The sequence below is a fragment of the Dreissena polymorpha genome, chromosome 10 (assembly GCF_020536995.1).
Source record: "Dreissena polymorpha isolate Duluth1 chromosome 10, UMN_Dpol_1.0, whole genome shotgun sequence".
In the NCBI taxonomy this organism is placed as follows: domain Eukaryota; kingdom Metazoa; phylum Mollusca; class Bivalvia; order Myida; family Dreissenidae; genus Dreissena; species Dreissena polymorpha.
In genome coordinates, this window is record NC_068364.1 from 65,038,519 (window position 1) to 65,057,036 (window position 18,518).

General features: G+C 37.1%; 1 protein-coding gene across 4 annotated transcripts in view; it reads left to right on the forward strand.

Annotated features, from left to right (window-relative positions):
* The window catches only part of LOC127848132 (uncharacterized), a 66,020-nt gene that overhangs the window by 45,131 nt on the left and 2,371 nt on the right, over window positions 1-18,518 (forward strand). For all 4 annotated transcript variants that reach the window (XM_052380430.1, XM_052380429.1, XM_052380431.1 and 1 more), the window contains 6 exons: window positions 1,182-1,239; window positions 2,196-2,339; window positions 4,612-4,779; window positions 5,312-5,459; window positions 6,021-6,169; window positions 17,601-17,983. In XM_052380430.1, coding sequence (XP_052236390.1) covers window positions 1,182-1,239; window positions 2,196-2,339; window positions 4,612-4,779; window positions 5,312-5,459; window positions 6,021-6,169; window positions 17,601-17,983 — 1,050 coding nt within the window. The remainder of the gene's footprint in view (window positions 1-1,181; window positions 1,240-2,195; window positions 2,340-4,611; window positions 4,780-5,311; window positions 5,460-6,020; window positions 6,170-17,600; window positions 17,984-18,518) is intronic.

Genomic DNA, 18,518 nt, shown 5'->3' on the forward strand with positions numbered 1-18,518 from the left:
TATTTTTATTGCGCCTTTTTACGGTTGAAAGAAACGATTTTAAGAATCAGTATTGGTCGCCTAATATGCATTGTGTGATGGTAGAGGATTTCTGGCGTTTTGTTGATATTTGGATTCTAAAATGAGTCTTCCATTAGCATTGGAAATGGTAAGACAATTTTAAGATAAATATGATGTTAAATACGTTAACGTTATCGTAAAACCGTTGTTTTGGATTTACTAAAGGATACGGAATCTAATAGACAAGATATCCGCAAACATAATTATGTTATTCAATTAAAAAAATAGGAAATACAAATATAAATGGCAAAAATAAGCAGCTATGTTGCTCGATTTTCAAGTCATAAATTGTGCAATTTTTAAACGAATTTAACAATTAAAGTCAAAGCTTTTACCTGTGGTTTGTTTTGATTGTTAATTGTGCATCGTGTGGTTTGGAATAAATGGAGTTGTAACCATGTCATTAACTATTATAATAACTACGGCATGCTCGCGTTAATTTTTTTTCGAATGCATTTGTGAACAGTATGATTTAACCATACATTGTATTACGACTTAACTTAATTGGCAAGAATGGAATACCACTTAATGCTAATGATTTTTCTTGCGTTTTATTTTAAACGAATGGGAGAACCTTGTTTCATGAATGTCGATATGTAAAACCATTGTCATTGTTCTGCGAAATACTGAAAAATCAATAGTAATTGTCGCCATGATTTTTTTGTTTTGTTTTGTTTTCTTTAAAAAATATTTTTTCGTCCACAAGTAAGTTCGCGCATTTCTGATTCTGGAAGAAGAGGAATTTGCGTTGATGGTTTTCCGATGTTTTTGTTTTAAATCGTGGGTCGGTCAACTCAACTAACAATGATTTGAGCCGTGCTCTGTGAAAAGGGGGTTTGATGCATGTGTGTAAATTGTCGTCCCAGATCAGCCTGTGCAGTCCACACAGGCTAATCAGGGGCGAAACTTTCCGCCTAAATGAGATTTTTGCTAATAAGAGGCTTTCTTTAAAAAGAAATATCATAATAAAAGCGGAAAGTGTCGTCCCTGATTAGCCTGTGCGGAATGAACAGGCTAATCTGGGACAACACTTTACGCACATGCATTAAGCCCAGTTTCCCAGTTCGCGGCTCATATATTGCAATTTATATTAACGTGTTCATGATTTATCTGCATTCCAGGAACCATCCCATGCCCCGGAAGATCCTCAAACAGTCATAAGGAATAAGACATTCGACGGTGAGTAGAAGATCTTCATTTACCTGTTCGTAAAAATAGTTTGTATTATATACATTTAAATGGCAAAAATGACATTTTTTAACTAAATGTACTCGAATAAAAAGTAGGGTGACTATTTTTATTGTTGGCATTTTATTTGTTTGAATACTAGTAATTTTCTGTCAAACATGGAATATATGATATGTTACAACAATTGTATGTCCGTTTGATACTTTTGACCTCGATCTGGGAAAATATGGCTTAATGCATATGCCTGGAGTGTCGTCCCAGATTAGCCTGTGCGGTCCGCACGGGCTTATCACGGACGACACTTTCCGCCTAAATAGGATTTCAGCCAAGAAAAAACTTCCATTAAACGATACATTCAATGGTATGTGGTGTTTGGTGCACGTGCTTATTACCTAGGCGACCCGGGTCCAATGCCCTTTTCCCAGAAGCACGTGAGTTTGTTTGGTGGTCCCCATACCGGACACGTGGGGTTAATTAAGGGTACTGTGCCCCTCCCCATCCCACAAACAACACAAGGCGACACAAAAATTGAAAATCATTTAGCAACTACCACGTTGCTAGAAATTGAAGTTATATACTAAATTCGCCCCAACGTTCGTGAGTATAGGAAGTGAATTAAGTAAGATAATTAGGACAAACCCCTGGTCCATACATAGCCTCAGACGCGGAATAAGCATAAAAAACTCGAAAAACACACTTAAGATACCGTAGTTTTTAGTTTGCATGATACTAGCCTACAACTCAAGATGTGATGCTCGGTCTGGGAAAACTGGGCTTAATGCAGTCCGAACAGACTTATCAAGTACGACACTATTCGCTTTTATGGAACTTTTGGTTTAAAGAATGTCTTTCCTAAACGAAAATCCAGTAAAGGCTTGAAGTGTCGTCCCTGATAAGCCTGCTTTTCCGAGAGCGCGGCTCACTTATACCGCCTGGTCTTCTTTCAGTGGTGAAGAACACCCTCGGACTGCTGTTCCAGGACGATCAACTCCGCCTGGGGGTAGACAACGCCTACCCTCTCCTGAAGACCATCGGGCTCAATCCACAGAGCGAAAGAGTTGTCGACCTTGTCAGAGAGGCCAGCATTGAAAGTGGGTCAACGTTAAGTATTTGGCGTCGGTCTGGAAAAACCGGGCTTAATACATGCACGCAAAGTGTCGTCCAAAATTAGTAGGCGCAGTACGCACAGACTAATCAGGGACAACACTTTCCGCCTTAACTGGATTTTTGTTTAGAATCGAATCTCCTCAAACAAAAAATATCCATTAAAGCGGAAAGTGAAGTCTCCGATTAGCCTGCGCGGACTGCGGACGACACGTTACACACATGCATTACACCCATTTTCCCCAGATCGCGGTTCAATTAAGTAGTAAGTGCTAAGCCTTATTATATAGCTCAGTTGAATCGAACGTCTCATACTTATGAACACTCTGTCGAGTACTTATCGCGTGAAGAACCAGTTCCCTGTGTGTTTTTGAGAGATCTTTCGAACGGCTCTGAGCGGGAGAGATCCCTGTGTAGCATGAAGCAATGATTAAAAAAATAATTGATGTGAAATGCTTGAAGGAATAATATTCAATGTTTAAGAAGGCATTTACTTTTTTTAAATGAACTTCTTTGAAAATTATAGTTGTTTTCTGAAATGTTGGGTTACGAACTTTAAAATAAAGTTATTAATTTTCTAACCAAAAACTGATACCCTGACTGGACTGTGTAAACCAGTCTTAAGGCGGGCACAATAGCCAATGCACAAATGTTGCGACCTTTCGTTAAGCTTTTTAACAGTGTATGTACAAAGCTTTGGAATCATATTAAACAATACTATAAAATCATTATTGTTACGGGGTATCATTTTTGTAACGGGGTATCATTATTGTTATGGGGTATCATTATTGGTGTGGGGTATCATTATTGTTGTGGGGTATCATTATTTTTGTGGGGTATCATTATTTTTGTGGGGTATCATTATTGTTATGGAGTATCATTTTTGTTGTGGGGTATCATTATTGTAATGGGGTATCATTATTCGTTGAGTTCGTGGGTTAACCGGTCCATGAGTTAAACACAAACATATAAAGTGACCGACGTAAATTTTAATGAAATTATTCTTAAATCAGAAATCCACGACTTAACATGTCCACGAAAAGCCTTAAAAACACACGCAATTTCACACCAACGAATACAAATGATTTTACAGTATTTTTTCACCTAAAAATGGGGATGTCAGATACGTACCCCCCCCCCCCCACACACACACACACACACACACGCCATATAAGTCAAATGATTCAACCCAGACAACGAAAGGTTAAAGAGCCATGTGAATTGGTAAGAATTGAAAATATGCATCATCACTCAGACCCACAATAGCAAATTTAGTCCCATACACTTATAACAATGTAGCACTGCACTCGTAGCAAGCCGTAAAATGTTTGGAAGTTGAAAATACGTCACTGTGTAATTTTTGAATATTTGTGTTCTGAGCACAGATCATTTAGCCAGCGAAAATCGATTTGGCACAAAAGCTGAGTCTGATATTTTTGCATACTAGTATATTGTTTGTGTTAACGACTAAGATCGTAAAAACAATTAATTTTAATCCAAAGAGAATGATACATTTCTTCTATCCATCATTGATCAGTAACTTTGTAATCATTTGAGCAGTATTTATTTGTTTTCTCCGTATCATTCTTTTATCTGCGTTGGTCATCATTTTTTAAATTTATATATAAGACAGTAACGTGGTTTCACTAACACAAATATTTACATTTTCTTTATAAACTGCCTTAATTTGAACAAGCCTCAGTTACCATGCGTGGCGTAATGGATTAAGTGTCCGACTAGCGATTGAGAGGTCACGGGTTCGATCCCCACTCGGGGAGCGTTCTCTCCCCCTTCAGACACCAAGTACAGGTTAAAGGCCCAAGAAACGGACTCGATAGCGTTTCTTTAATCCAGAGGATTTCAATGCATGAAATAAATAGGTTTAAACTAAATTAACCATGTCTATTAAATGTGTTGACCGCTACAATACCACTTCATACGTACGTTTGTTGTTTGTGCATATATAAGGGCGAAATCGATCACAAGAAATTGTGTCTCTTTAATAAAAATACTTTAAAAGCATTTATAGGTAAGCATTTAAGTTCTCGGTTAAAAAAAATGCAATTTTCGTGGACAAGTAAATTCGTGGAGTTCTAAATTTCGTGGATCAGTCAAACCACGAAATCAACGAAAATTAATATTCCGCGAATAACACGTGATTAAGCTGTAATAAATATTCGTGAGTTTTAATTACTATCCATTCAGTAAGTCTTCTTTGTGATATAACTGGAAATACAATACAAATTGTGTCCTATTCAGACTACGGAGAAATCAAACCAGAAGAGTTCGAATCTGTGGTTCTGGGATTGGTGCAAGAACAGGATGTGGAACTATGGGAGCAACGTATGGAGGAGAAGGAGCATCTTCACCGGGAGCTGGCTGCAGCTAAAGCGAAAGCGGAAGCCGAAAAGATGCGCGTCGAGCAAGGTATCAGTTCGTGTTAATGCGTTTTTATGGTCAGACTCCGTTGCAGATTCGTCTTTCTTTACTCTTTTTTAAGTGTAGTCAGCTTTATTTAAGTACGTGGCATTTATTATGGTTTGTGTTAATCAACATATTGACTTGTAGTGTTTAAATCCTGTATGCGATATACATGTTCGCGTTAAAATTATGAAATGTGGGGATGACTCTGTGGTGTTTTGATTTCACTGCTCGCAACGATTACTTCCCTTTGTTTGTGGCGGGAATACTCGGAGATCAGTGCGAGACGTTTTCGATGCGATTTCTAGCGTTGGAATAGTTCGACACATATTTTTTATAAATAATTTGCAGACTATGAATCATTAACATAAATATTCAAATACTTATTCATTCAATCGGCTATTTTTTCGCCAGTTCTGGTTCACTTCGACGCCGCGTCTATATAGTTTTAATAAAATAATGCTCTGAAACTACTGTCCGTATAATTACGTATGCAACCAATAAAATGTACTAATAATATGTTGTCCCTTACTTAAAGAGCGTTTGAAGGCCGGATTTGTAGTATCAGAAGCCGAAGTGAAGGAGGACGCGGAAAGGGAAGAAATGATGAAAAAGAAAGAAAATGACCTCAAAGAAAAAATGCAGAAGGAAGACGAACTTTTCGACAATATGAAAATGGCATTCAGGTTTGGAAATATTATGGTTATACGCGGAATCTTGTTTTTTTTGCCACACACGTTTCTTATTAATAATACATTTTCGAATCAGAAATAATTATTTTTGATGCACGGGTATCTTAACAACACTGCTACATTAAAAGTATTGAATACATAGTACGAACACAGTAAATAAGTACATAATGAATAGTTTTGTTTCTTGTTTCAACCGTATCTATTCATTGGTCTCACGTACAATATCTGCGATCACATGAAAAGCATGTGAGTTTGGTTAGTGGTCATCATACCGCATAGGTGGGGTTTCCTCCGGATACTCCGGCCCCACCCCGTACAAATGACCTCACCAAAAAGAAAAAAATAATATATATTTCAGTAAAACAACAACAAAAGGCTTGACATTCAAACTAGCATTCAACATTCGTTATAATTTTCGTGAGTCTGGAAGAATAGTACGTTATTTATCTAATATTACTGAGACATACTCAGGGTCCACACATAATGAGGCCTTAGGCGCGGAGGGATCTCTAAAACTTCGAAATACACAAACACACCGGTTTTTGTTCACTTCAGGTTCATCGACCATGACGGTGACGGCGTGATTTCCACGAGCGACCTCTACACGCTCATGATGGGGCTGGGTGAGATGCTGACTGACGACGAGCTCTTCAGCATCCTCAACATGGCCGACCTCGACTGCGACGGAAAGGTCACCTATGACGGTAGGTTCCCGGTTTTGTGCTGATAAATAGGTTCCCATTAATGATTGTTTCGCGGTTTAGTGCAAGTTAAAATGTTCCCACTGATTTAAGGATCAAGGTTTTGTGGTAGTCAATAGGTTCCAGCGTATGGTAGGTTTATAATTTTGTGCAAGTAAATATGTTCCAACTGATGGTAGGTCCACGGTTTTGTGCTGATAAATAGATTCCCGATGTTGCTAGGTTCACGGTTTTGTGCTAGTTAATATATCCTGTTGATGTTTGGTTCACAATCTTGTGTAGTAATAGATTTCCGCTGACGTTAAGTTCACGGTTTTGTTAGTAGGCCTAAAGGGTTTACGCTGATGTAAGGTTCCCGATTGTATGCTTGTAAATATTTTTACGCTGATGCTAGGTTCCCGGTTTTGTGCTTGTAAATATGTTCACGCTGATGTAAGGTTCCCGGTTTTGTGCTTGTAAATATGTTTACGTTGATGTTAGGTTCCCGGTTTTGTGCTTGTAAATATGTTCACGCTGATGTTAGGTTCCCGGTTTTTGTGCTTGTAAATATGTATACGCTGATTTTAGGTTCCCGGTTTTGTGCTTGAAAATATGTTTACGCTGATGTAAGGATCCCGGTTTTGTGCTTGTAAATACAGTCCAACCTGTCAATAAAGACCACTCAAGGGATTTGGTCGTTGTGGTCTTTGTTCACAGGTGGTCTTTATTCGCAGGGTCGATCGAAAGTTTGCAAAATATGCTAGTAGTTTTTTTAACAGGTACCTTATCTATGTATGTGCTCTATTGTTTAAATGTTTGAATACTTATGCATGTATAATGAAATAAAGGATTGAAACACAGTTTTGTTTTACATTTGTATATTTATTACATGTTGTATTTCTATTCCCTTATGTTTTTATTATTTATTTAATTTATCATATTCTGTATAAATAACATTTGATATACATGTATACGTACATGTACATGTAATTCTACAAAGAACAAAGTACAAAATACACATAACATAGCAAACATTTATACATGAAATACATGAATCACTACTACACAACCAGTAAAGTTGACAGTAATGGACAATAAATGACATCTGATATTTATATACGCGAATTCCGACTCACGCTTAGGGCGTTTACTTTCACAGTTTACGTTCTCCTCGAATTCGTTCATTATCTCATGTTTACGCTTTAAAATGCTCTGAATTTGAGTTTTTCCTACACAAAGATCACTAGCCACTCGTCTACAACTGTGTCCTTTACCTAACAAACTAATGACCTTAACGCGTTCTTCCAACGTCAAGAACTTACGCTTGGAAGCCATGCTGGTTAACTTGAAATGACAATTTACTTTTCTATAATCTATGAACGTCTTAGTACGGAGAAATTTAAGAAAAGAATGACTATCAAAATGTTTGTCTTTAATAGGCATCGTAAATGATATGAAACCGTTAATTTCCTTAATGAGTTTATGAAAGCCCCAAATTTGTCTTTGATATTTTCGGCAATTAGTAGATTAATCGCGAGTCACTTAAATACAAAGGCAAATTTTTACACTTTTGACAAACTGTCAAATGCATAAAAGAAGCAGGCGACTACCAATTAGCAATGCATGTTAAATAAACAAACAACTGCTATCGAGTGCAATAAACTGTCACTTGCCAATATCTCCATAGCGACCGACGAGTCCACTGGTAAGATGTGTATCACGTGACTACGCAGAGTCCTGGCGGCCATTTTGTTATTTGAAAGTTGCGAAATCGTTGATTTTTATGATTGCAGTGGTCGTTGTAAGCTATCAAAATGGAGATTTGGGAATGTAAAAGGGTGGTCGTTGGTCTTTGTTCACAGGTGGGCTTTATTCGCAGGTTCAATATATAGTGAAATCGTTCGGGAGGAAATCGGTGTGGTCGTTATTGACTGTTGGTCGCTATTAACAGGCGGTCGCTCGGGCAGGTTGGACTGTATGTTCACGTTGATGTAAGGTTCCCGGTTTTGTGTTTGTAAAAATGTTTACGCAGATGTTAGGTTCCCGGTTTTGTGCTTGTAAATATGTTCACGCTGATGTTAGGTTCCCGGTTTTGTGCTTGTAAATATGTTCACGCTGAGGTTACGTTCCCGGTTTTGCGCTTGTAAATATGTTAACGCTGATGTTAGGTTCCCGGTTTTTTGCTTGTAAATATGTTCACGCTGATGTTAGGTTCCCGGTTTTGTGCTTGTTAATATGTTCACGCTGATGTTAGGTTCCCGGTTTTGTGCTTGTAAATATGTTCACGCTGAGGTTAGGTTCCCGGTTTTGTGCTTGTAAATATGTTCACGCTGATGTTAGGTTCCCTGTTTTGTGCTTGTAAATATGTTCACGCTGATGTTAGATTCCCGGTTTTGTGCTTGTAAATATGTTCACGCTGATGTTACGTTCACGGTTTTGTGCTTGTAAATAGGCTCACGCTGATGTTAGATTCCCGGTTTTGTGCTTGAAAATATGTTTACGCTGATGTTAAGTTCCCGGTTTTGTGTACGATTATGGGTTCCCGCTGATGTTAGGTTCCCTGTTTTATGCTAGTTAATAGGGTAAGGCTTATGTTACCTTCACGGTTATGTGCTAGTCAATAGTTGCCCGCTGATATTAAGTCCAGTGTTTTTTGCCAGTAAAAAGGTTTCCTGCTGATGAAAGGATCAAGGTGTTGTGGCAGTAAAAAGGTTTACGCTGTTGTTAGGTTCTCGGTTTTTTGCTTGGTAATAGGTCCTCGCTGATTCCCAGTTTGGTGCAATGGTAATATGTTTATGCATATGTCAGATTCCATGTTGTGTATTATGCATATTTATCTGCTGATATTACGTTCCCAGTTTTATAGTCGTTAACATGTTTTTATTAATATGTTTTTATGCTGATGATAGGTTACCGATATCGTACTACACATTGTTAACGCTGGTAGTAGGTTTCCACTTTGGTTCTATGTCATGTTTCCATCTGATGATTTGTTCCCCCATTTGTACTATGTAATGTGTTACTTCTGATCGTCGGTTCCCATTTTTTGGCTCCGCTGATTCCCGGTTTTTGGTTCTTATGCTAACTTGATTCCCGGCGTTTGTACTAATAGTATGCAATACGAACACACTGAAGGAAGGTTCCCAGTGTTGTACTGAGTGATATATTCCCGCTTGTGGTAGATTCCGGTTAATGAGACGTAAAATGTTTCTGCTGATTTCCTGCTTGTGCAAGTATATTGGTTCCCGGCGATGTGGTTTCGCTGATGATATGTTCCCGGCTGTGTACAATGTAGAATGATACAGCTGAGTGTAGGATCCCGGTATGTATGTATAATGTCTATATATCAAACTATGTACTAGATAAGCATTGATGCAAAGCATCAAAGGGCGTCGGGAATATTAGTGTAAAAGGCACTCAATGAAGTTACATGGAACGATTTTTTTCTACTGTAAATATTAATATATTGGCCGATTATTTTAAACAAAATAGAAAAAGATACTGGTATAACCATTATCTATGATTTTGTGTTATAACCCCTAAATAACCATTACCTATGATGTTGTGTTATAACCCCCAAATAACCATTATCTATGATTTTATGTTGTAACCCTCAAATATTTCATAATTCATTTTATTTACATTGGTTTCCTTTTTTACTTTTATTAATGGAACAGAACTGTGTAGGTTTTAAAAAATCTGCTTCATCTTGTAAGCGTAATTCCATATTTTTCTCAACTTCAAGGGGAGATGATTCTGAACTTATTCTTACGTTGCTCATTTACTATAGGGGTTGAGTACTCATTGATATGAAAACACTGTAAAAGTTTAAATGTGTACGAACCCCCCACCCTCTCACACATATATTCCATGGGCATAAAAAAAAATGGTTACAATAAAACAGCATATTTATTTAAACTAAAATGTAAAAACAAAAAGTTAACATAGAACGCAAATAAAATAATTTTATTCTACTGGGGCTCGAACATTGGCCTCACACATGTGAAGCGAGCGTGTAACCACTACACTACGGAACCGCTTGAAAAATCACCTTACTAAGATATTAATAAGCTATTAATAGTCGGTTTAAATGTAAACCCGGAAGTTTAAACGCTGCATAGTGAGCGGGGTAAAGGTCCATACCAAAGGGTCCATACCACTAGCAAGATACGGGTCAGGTCTGCGGCCTTCTATATGTGATTCTTAAAACAACCTGTAGGAGGACTTGATAGTAATGAGACTGGTGTGCTGTGATGGTGCTCCTCATTGTTTAGCGGCTGCTTCCTTTATCAAGACTCATTATTACAAGTAATAATACGTGTCGCGCTTCGCGCTCTATAGCGCCTTTATTAGAAACTAGGTGGTTGCTAGGATAGTGGAACAAAGAAGTTTTGTTTTTATACAAAACCAGAAAGTTTCACCAGTTCGCGTATTTGCCCAGTCCCTGTGATCTTTTATTATTGCCCAGTCCCTGTGATTAGTTATTAATTAAAATAATTAGCTTTGCATTATTGGCAATAAATGTTGTAGTAAATGTCATAGGCACAAATGCAGTACTTATTTACACTAATTTACACAAAAATCAGTACTATGCAAAATATTCTGACAACAAAAATATATACATTGATCCGTAAAATAACTTCTCCCCCCATAAGCGGAAAAAAAGTATTACATACGAGTCGCCGCACTTCAGTGCGACGCCAATAATGTCTATATATCACTCAATAAGACGGATTAACAAATCTGATAAGCCTTCGATACGCCCCATTAAAAGCCACATCGATAAGTCAACAAGAATGTTGAACTAATATTTACTACGATGTGCTGATAGCTCAGTTTGTGTTACACTGTCCAAATATACACTTGTATATCGCTTCTGTACCTTTTCATAGTCTAGAGTGAAGGATTGTGCCAACATAATTTGAATTATTATGCATTGTATTTGTATTGTCTTTGCAGACATAATAATGCTTGAAAGATGTGTAAGATAAAAACAATTCAACCCATTTCATCACGAAAACAATTAAATACCGATTAATCAAAAATAATATTAAGTGTAACGGTGTTATTAAAGTGACATTCAATAACTGTGCTTATAAGGAAAGTGATTGTAAACATATCTTTTCCCATAATGCTGATGATAATGATGCCAATGATAATTCCATATTTATGATGATGATATTGGCGACCATGCTAGTAAAACAACCACGACGTAAAATGGATTATGTTAGAATAAACGCGATGCTCTATCAATGGGGTGGTGTGTTTACGGCTTATGGGGAAACTTGTAGTGATTTTAAGTGGTTAAATGGAAGTCGCGATGAGCTTAATGTTTAAATGATGTATTTAATATGAGAACAATAATTTCTGCAAATTTAACCCATTTATGCCTATCGTCTAGAAAAAAAGGCATTGGCAAACAGCGTAGACCCAGATGAGACGACGCATGATGCGGCGTCTCATCAGGGTCTGCGCTGTTTACTTAAAGGAATATCTGAAAAAATATTCTAAATATAGAAATAAATATACTAGACATCCCTAATTTTGGAAATAAATTGATCCAATTTAGAAGGATGGGAGAGTCCACTAGGATTAAATAGGTTAAATTTTACAGCTGTCATACATTCCCACTTCCATTTATACCAGTGTATACCGTGACTATGATACTTCCTACACTCTCTTGCTCATTCAAAATTCAACCATAATAAAATGCTTGGACGTCCAATATATCCCAGATAAACTCTCTTTGATTACATATTTGATTACTTGTTTAAACCATAAATGACACACATAACCCGCTAACCAAACACAAATCCACACACATGTTTATATCAATACCAGCTCTATCGCAAATAATCCGACACGTAAAGTGTCAAATCGTTTAATTGTTTATCACGATGATTTAACGAAATGTAATCAAATTTGAATCATTTATTTCAATCCAGCAATCGTTATTTGGCACACACCACCATGGGAAAATATTATTTAAAATATCGAACTCCAATAGAAGCCCAAGTTGGTCCATTTGGTTCCATTTGGTATATATTAGCTGCACGGTTAGGTTTGTCAAAGTTTACTTAATTGGAAAGTCAAAGGATTCAATGGTCACAGACAAAGCCCCGGATGCGATTTCGGCCTGAGGTAAGAAGATCGCGTAGCTTTGATTAATTTAATTAACATGCAGCTTTGATTAATTTTGTTTAACGTAAAAAAGCAAAAAACAACAAAACACAAACAAACATAAAACACAAAAACACACGAAAGAAACAAAAAAAAAAACGCAATACATGTAGGGATGCATTTCTTCGTTCATTCCTTTTTTAGCTCATCTATTTTTTGAAAAAAAATTATGAGCTATTGTCATCACCTTGGCGTCGGCGTTGGCGTTGGCGTTGGCGTTGGCGTTGGCGTTGGCGTCGGCGTCCGGTTAAGTTTTGCGTTTAGGTCCACTTTTCTCAGAAAGTATCAATGCTATTGCATTCAAACTTGGTACACTTACTTACTATCATGAGGGGACTAGGCAGGCAAAGTTAGATAACTCTGGCGTGCATTTTGACAGAATTATGTGCCCTTTTTGTACTTAAAAAATTGCAAATTTTGGTTAAGTTTTGCGTTTAGTTCCACTTTTCTCAGTAAGTATCAATGCTATTGCATTCAAACTTGGTACACTTACTTACTATCATGAGGGGACTGGGCAGGCAAAGTTAGATAACTCTGGCATGCATTTTGACAGAATTATGTGCCCTTTTTATACTTAGAAAATTGACAATTTTGGTTAAGTTTTGTGTTTAGGTCCATTTTATTCCTTAAGCATCAAAGCTATTGCTTTCATACTTGCAACACTTACTAACTATCATAAGGGGACTGTGCAGGCAAAGTAATGTAACTCTGACTGGCATTTTGACAGAATTATGTGCCCTTTTTATACTTAGAAAATTGAAAATTTGATTAAGTTTTGTGTTTAGGTCCACTTTATTCCTACAGTATCAAAGCTATTGCTTTCATACTTGCAAGATTTATGAACTATCATAAGGGGACGGTGCAGGCAAAGTTATGTAACTCTGACTGGCATTTGGACGGAATTATGGGCCCTTTATACTTAGAAAATTGAAAATTTGGTTAAGATTTATGTTTTGGTCACTTTACCCCTAAAGTATCATAGATATTGCTTTCATACTTGGAACACTCACAAACTATCATAAGGGTACAGTAAAAGGACAAGTTGCATAACTCTGGTTGTCATTGTTACGGAATTATGGCCCTTTTTTGACTTAGTAACTTTTAATATATGGTTAAATTTTGTGTTTCGATCCACTCGAAGTATCAAGGCTATTGCTTTCAAACTTCAAATACTTACATGCTATCATGAGGTTACTGTACCTGGCAACTTGAATTTTACTTTGACCTTTGAATGACCTTGACTCTCAAGGTCAAATTATTAAATTTTGCTAAAATTGCCATAACTTCTTTATTTATGATTAGATTTGATTGATACTTTGATGAAACTACTCTTACCTGACATACCACAATAGACTTCACCCAAACCATCCCCCGTGCCCTCCCCCCCCTCCCCCCCCCTCCCCCCCCCCCCCTAATTTTTTTTTTTTTTTTTTTTTTTATAAGATCATCTCACAAATGACCACCACACCCTCACACTATACCCCCACCCCACCCCCCCACCCCCCCCCCCCCAAATTTTTTTTTTGATTTTTTTTTTTTTTTTTTTTTTTTTTTTTTTAAGATCATCTCACAAATTATCACCACACCCTCACACTATACCCCCCCCCCCGATTTTTTTTTTTTTTTTTTTTTTTTTTTCGCTTTTTTTGGAAGATAATGTAATAAATGTCCACAACCCCACACTATACACCCCTCTTCACTCCACTCCTCCCTCCTTTGTGATTGAAAATGAGAGTCCCTTCACCTTTAAAAAGAAAATAGATGAGCGGTCTGCACCCGCAAGGCGGTGCTCTTGTTCAACTTTCGAATTTATTGATATATTGTTACATTTGTTTAAATGCTAGTGTTTCAATTTGTGATGTTGTATTTAATTATAAGTTAAAACGTCTGAAGGACAGTTTCAATTAAAAGCTGGCACCGCTTTAAACAGAGCATACTTATTATTTAATTTCCATTTATGCTTTGAACCAAAACTACGATAGTAAGTATACAATACCCAATTCAGTGGATATCAGCCTAAAACTCAGGCTACATACAACCATAACTGGTTCAATAGTTCGCCATCAATAGAACGCGCAGTCAAATAGTCCAATGTTTACACATTTATTTGAATAGCTTTAAGTATATACTATAATGCAAACAAAAAGCTCGATTGAATCAACCCAGACGGCGGGAGTTTGTAGCCATTTTGTCGCACATGAAACATTTTGTGTAGTATTTTGGTACCATACATGCTCCGTTTTATTTGTCAATCCGTGTGATAAAAGTGAATTTATAGTGCTAATGAACGCATGTCTTCTATTCTAAGATGATGGAGTCATTTGTCAAGAAATGTAAGATAATTTTATTTATTTTAACTTACTGTCGTGTGTTTAGGTTTGTCTGCATGTAGATTTATTAGAGTCAGGACGGTCTTGTTTGACCAAACCTGATTCTTTTGGTGGCCAATTTTAGCCATGTTAGTTTGACAGACCGCGCCTTGTAAGAGCGAAAATAGAACAACCCACAAACAACAATTCCTGTTTTATTTCGTATCGGCTCACATATTTATTGATTTTTTTTTCGTGACGGCCTGTTGGCCATGTAACTTTAAGATGATATATTAAAGGGGCCTTTTCACAGATTTTTGCATGTATTGAAGTTTGTCATTAAACGCTTTATATTGATCAATGTTAACATTGGATCTAAAAAAGTCAATTTAAAAATACAAGAATAAAAAAGAAAAAAAAGTAACCCTCAACTGGGCTCGAACCTCTGATCCCTGGAGTAAAAGTCTATCGCTTAGACCACTCGGCCATCCGTTCTCATACAATGAATAGTGTATTTTATACTTTATATAAGCAATCCTCGTAGTATCATAAAATATAACGACTACAACAGAGCTCTCCAAATTATTTAATCGTTTAGCGTTGCAACGCTTTATAATGTTCAGGTTTTTAAATCGTCAAAAGATGGATATAATTGATATGTTAGATCATGGTAAATCTACAGTGTTACTGTTTCCCTACAAAATCATAAATACAACGAAAAATTGCGATTCTGAAACATTTTTTTGTCGATTTTCCAAAACGTAAAAAGGCCCCTTTAAGGCGAAACTACGACAATTGTGTACTCGTCAGAACGGCTACATGAAACCTGAATACATTATCATTGTGTCCCTTAACTGGGCTCAATTGGTCATGTAGTACTTAAAAGTACCCCGGGGTACTCTTAAGTATACTTCAATGTACCCCAGGTACGGACATACGCTTACAGGCACCCGGGGGTACTTTACTTTGCAGTAATTTTTTTCTTTAATCTTACGTATTATTCCTGAATTAACCGATGTATCACGATTGATAAACGCATATTAGTGACTAAGCTATTATCTACGGAATACCGTTAATGCCATCGTGGTTACACATTAAAATCCAGAGGGCGACAATGCGATAGTGCGATAGTACGATGGCGACAATGCGATAGTACGATGACGACAGTGCGACAATACGATGGCGACAGTGCGATAGTACGATGGCGACAATGCGATGATACGATGACGACAGTATGATTAAGCGAAAGTACGATGGCGACAATACGATAATACGATGACGTCAGTGCGACTATACGATCGACAGTGCGATAGTACGATGGGGACAATGTGACGATGCGATAGAGCGATAATACGATGACGACAGTGCGACAATACCATGGCGACAGTGCGATAGTACGATAGCGACATGCGATAATACGATGATGACACTACGATAACGCAATAGTACGATGGCGACAATGCGATGATACGATGGCGACAGTTCGATTTGACTATCTCATTGTCGCAGTCGTACTATCGCACTGTCGCCATCGTATTGTCGCATTGTCGTCATCGTACTATCGCGTTGTCGCATTGTCGCCATCGTATTATCGCATTGTCGCCATCTTACTATCGCATTGTCGCCATCGTACTATCGCACTATCGCATTGTCGCCTTCTGGATTTTAATGTGTAACCGCGATGGCACTAACGGTATTCCGTAATTATCAAAGCATACGGTACGATCGTTAATTACTCTTTCACTCATTCTAACATGCGAAACTTACCACAAATCCGTATAGGCATTTTAACAATGATGTACGGCCCCCACAAATACCCGGTAATTAGCATTTGTTATGATTTGTTAAGACTTCATTATTGATCTTACGCAGAATGGCATTGCAGATTGTTTTCTTTTAAATATTTTGCTCCTGAGTAATTTTTGCAATTTAGTAAATATTGTTCGGAGTCGTAACTCCAATACCTTACAGCTCACCGCTTTTGACACAGACCGATTATTTACTTATTTGTTAAGTCATAAATATTTTTTTCCACAAAAGCCCTTGCCAATTATTACACCAGTTTATCATTAACCGCGACCAAATAAACATTTGGTAGTTTGGTCTTGCGCACAAAAGATGAAATTATTTCTATTCATGGTTATCTGCTATCACGGAGAGAACTGATTTCGATAGGCTTTCAAACATATCAATGCATCTAGACCGGCGGTCTTATTGAAAAATGTCAGGTATATACATTGCATATTTATTTCCTTTCCACCTTTCTTGTTTGAAACCGAAGCAGTATTTGGTTTAAAATGTGCTAACGATTAAAGCGTTAATTGCGTGATAGGCTAGAGTAAACTTGAAGGTATAACACTTAGTCACGTACTTATATTAGACATGAAGCAATGAGTCAAATAGTGCTTGAGTAAAAGTATAATGGTGATCAGACATGGACCTTTATGCGGATTAAAATCTTCAACCTTTTAATAAATATATCTACTGTATACAGGCCTACTGTATATGTATGTACACTTGTGAATTGTGAATGATGTGAATCTATTGGAAATTGTAAGCGTTAACAATTATAGCATAAATAAACAAGCGATTTTGATTCATGAAATATTTCATCACACACAAAAGTTGCATTCACTTAACTTATCTGTGTTGTTTTCAACAATATGAATTGGGGGTGGGGTGGGGTGATGGTGTCAAAAACGTCATCGAGTGAAGTATAATGTAACACTTTTATTTAATGGTAAATGTGATTCTCATATTGGGTTAAAACTTAGTACAAATTAGTGGCAATCTAATCATATATCGTACTACACTTGTATTTTTCTCATGAAGCTATCAAATTAAGGTTGGCGTTGGACTCATACGCCCGGAAATGAACTCTAGTCCTTGCACAATGCCTAGGTCAGTCGATGTTATAGACGAAATACGTGTGCATTTATTTATTAGTAATACCTATGTCGTTGCAGATTTCCGGAAGTTTTTGCTGCCCCAGTGCGGAGATGAAACGCTGATTACCGCTCCCCGTCTTCTGGCACAGTCACTTCTGAACCAGGGAACAGAACCTGCCATCACCAAGGCAATAGAAGATTCCAAAACGAACGCAGTTTCTAAGTCAGACACTCGTGATAATGCCAAAGGCAGTATAAACGTTCCTTTTGACACGGAACAGGCGTCTAAAACTGTTGACACAAGTGCCGTTGTGGAGGATACAAATAAAAATATTTCTGGTGAAAAAGGGCTAGAAAACGCTAAACCGGAGACGACAGGGAACGCCGCCGAGCAAACCGCGGCACTAGAGAAAAGACGGTCTTCAATGCTGTGGGGCTACATGAACAGGAATAACAGCACGGTATGTTTTCAGTAGACTCAAACTTGATATTTTAAATCATACACGTATATGTTTTACTATATAAAGTTTTAGGGCATGTTTCTCATAATATGTTTTATTGGAATTATCTTTATGAATAAAGCGGATGCAAATAAGAAATAAAACACCATTTTCCACATAACTGTATATAATCAGTACAGGTTTTAATTAAATAATTTGCTACAATTCTGAGTTTTCATTTAAATGAATTGCTTCAATTACTTTAGCACAGAACACGTCAAACAATTTTATTTTTGATATACAGACGCCTACAGTAGTTTAAAGGGCGTTTTACAAAATATGTTCAAGCATTAATGCGATATACATGTCAATGCATAATGCGAAAGCCCGTGTTATAAATCGCCGATGTAATACTCCTATTGACCGGCATGCATTAACATATAAAAATACCGTCACGATGAATATATTTTGTCCGTGCTTTTAGCAATTTAAATCGATAAAGCGGCTTCATCAAGTTTAATTTTTTGGCCTTGTTAAATTAGTACAGAATTGGCAT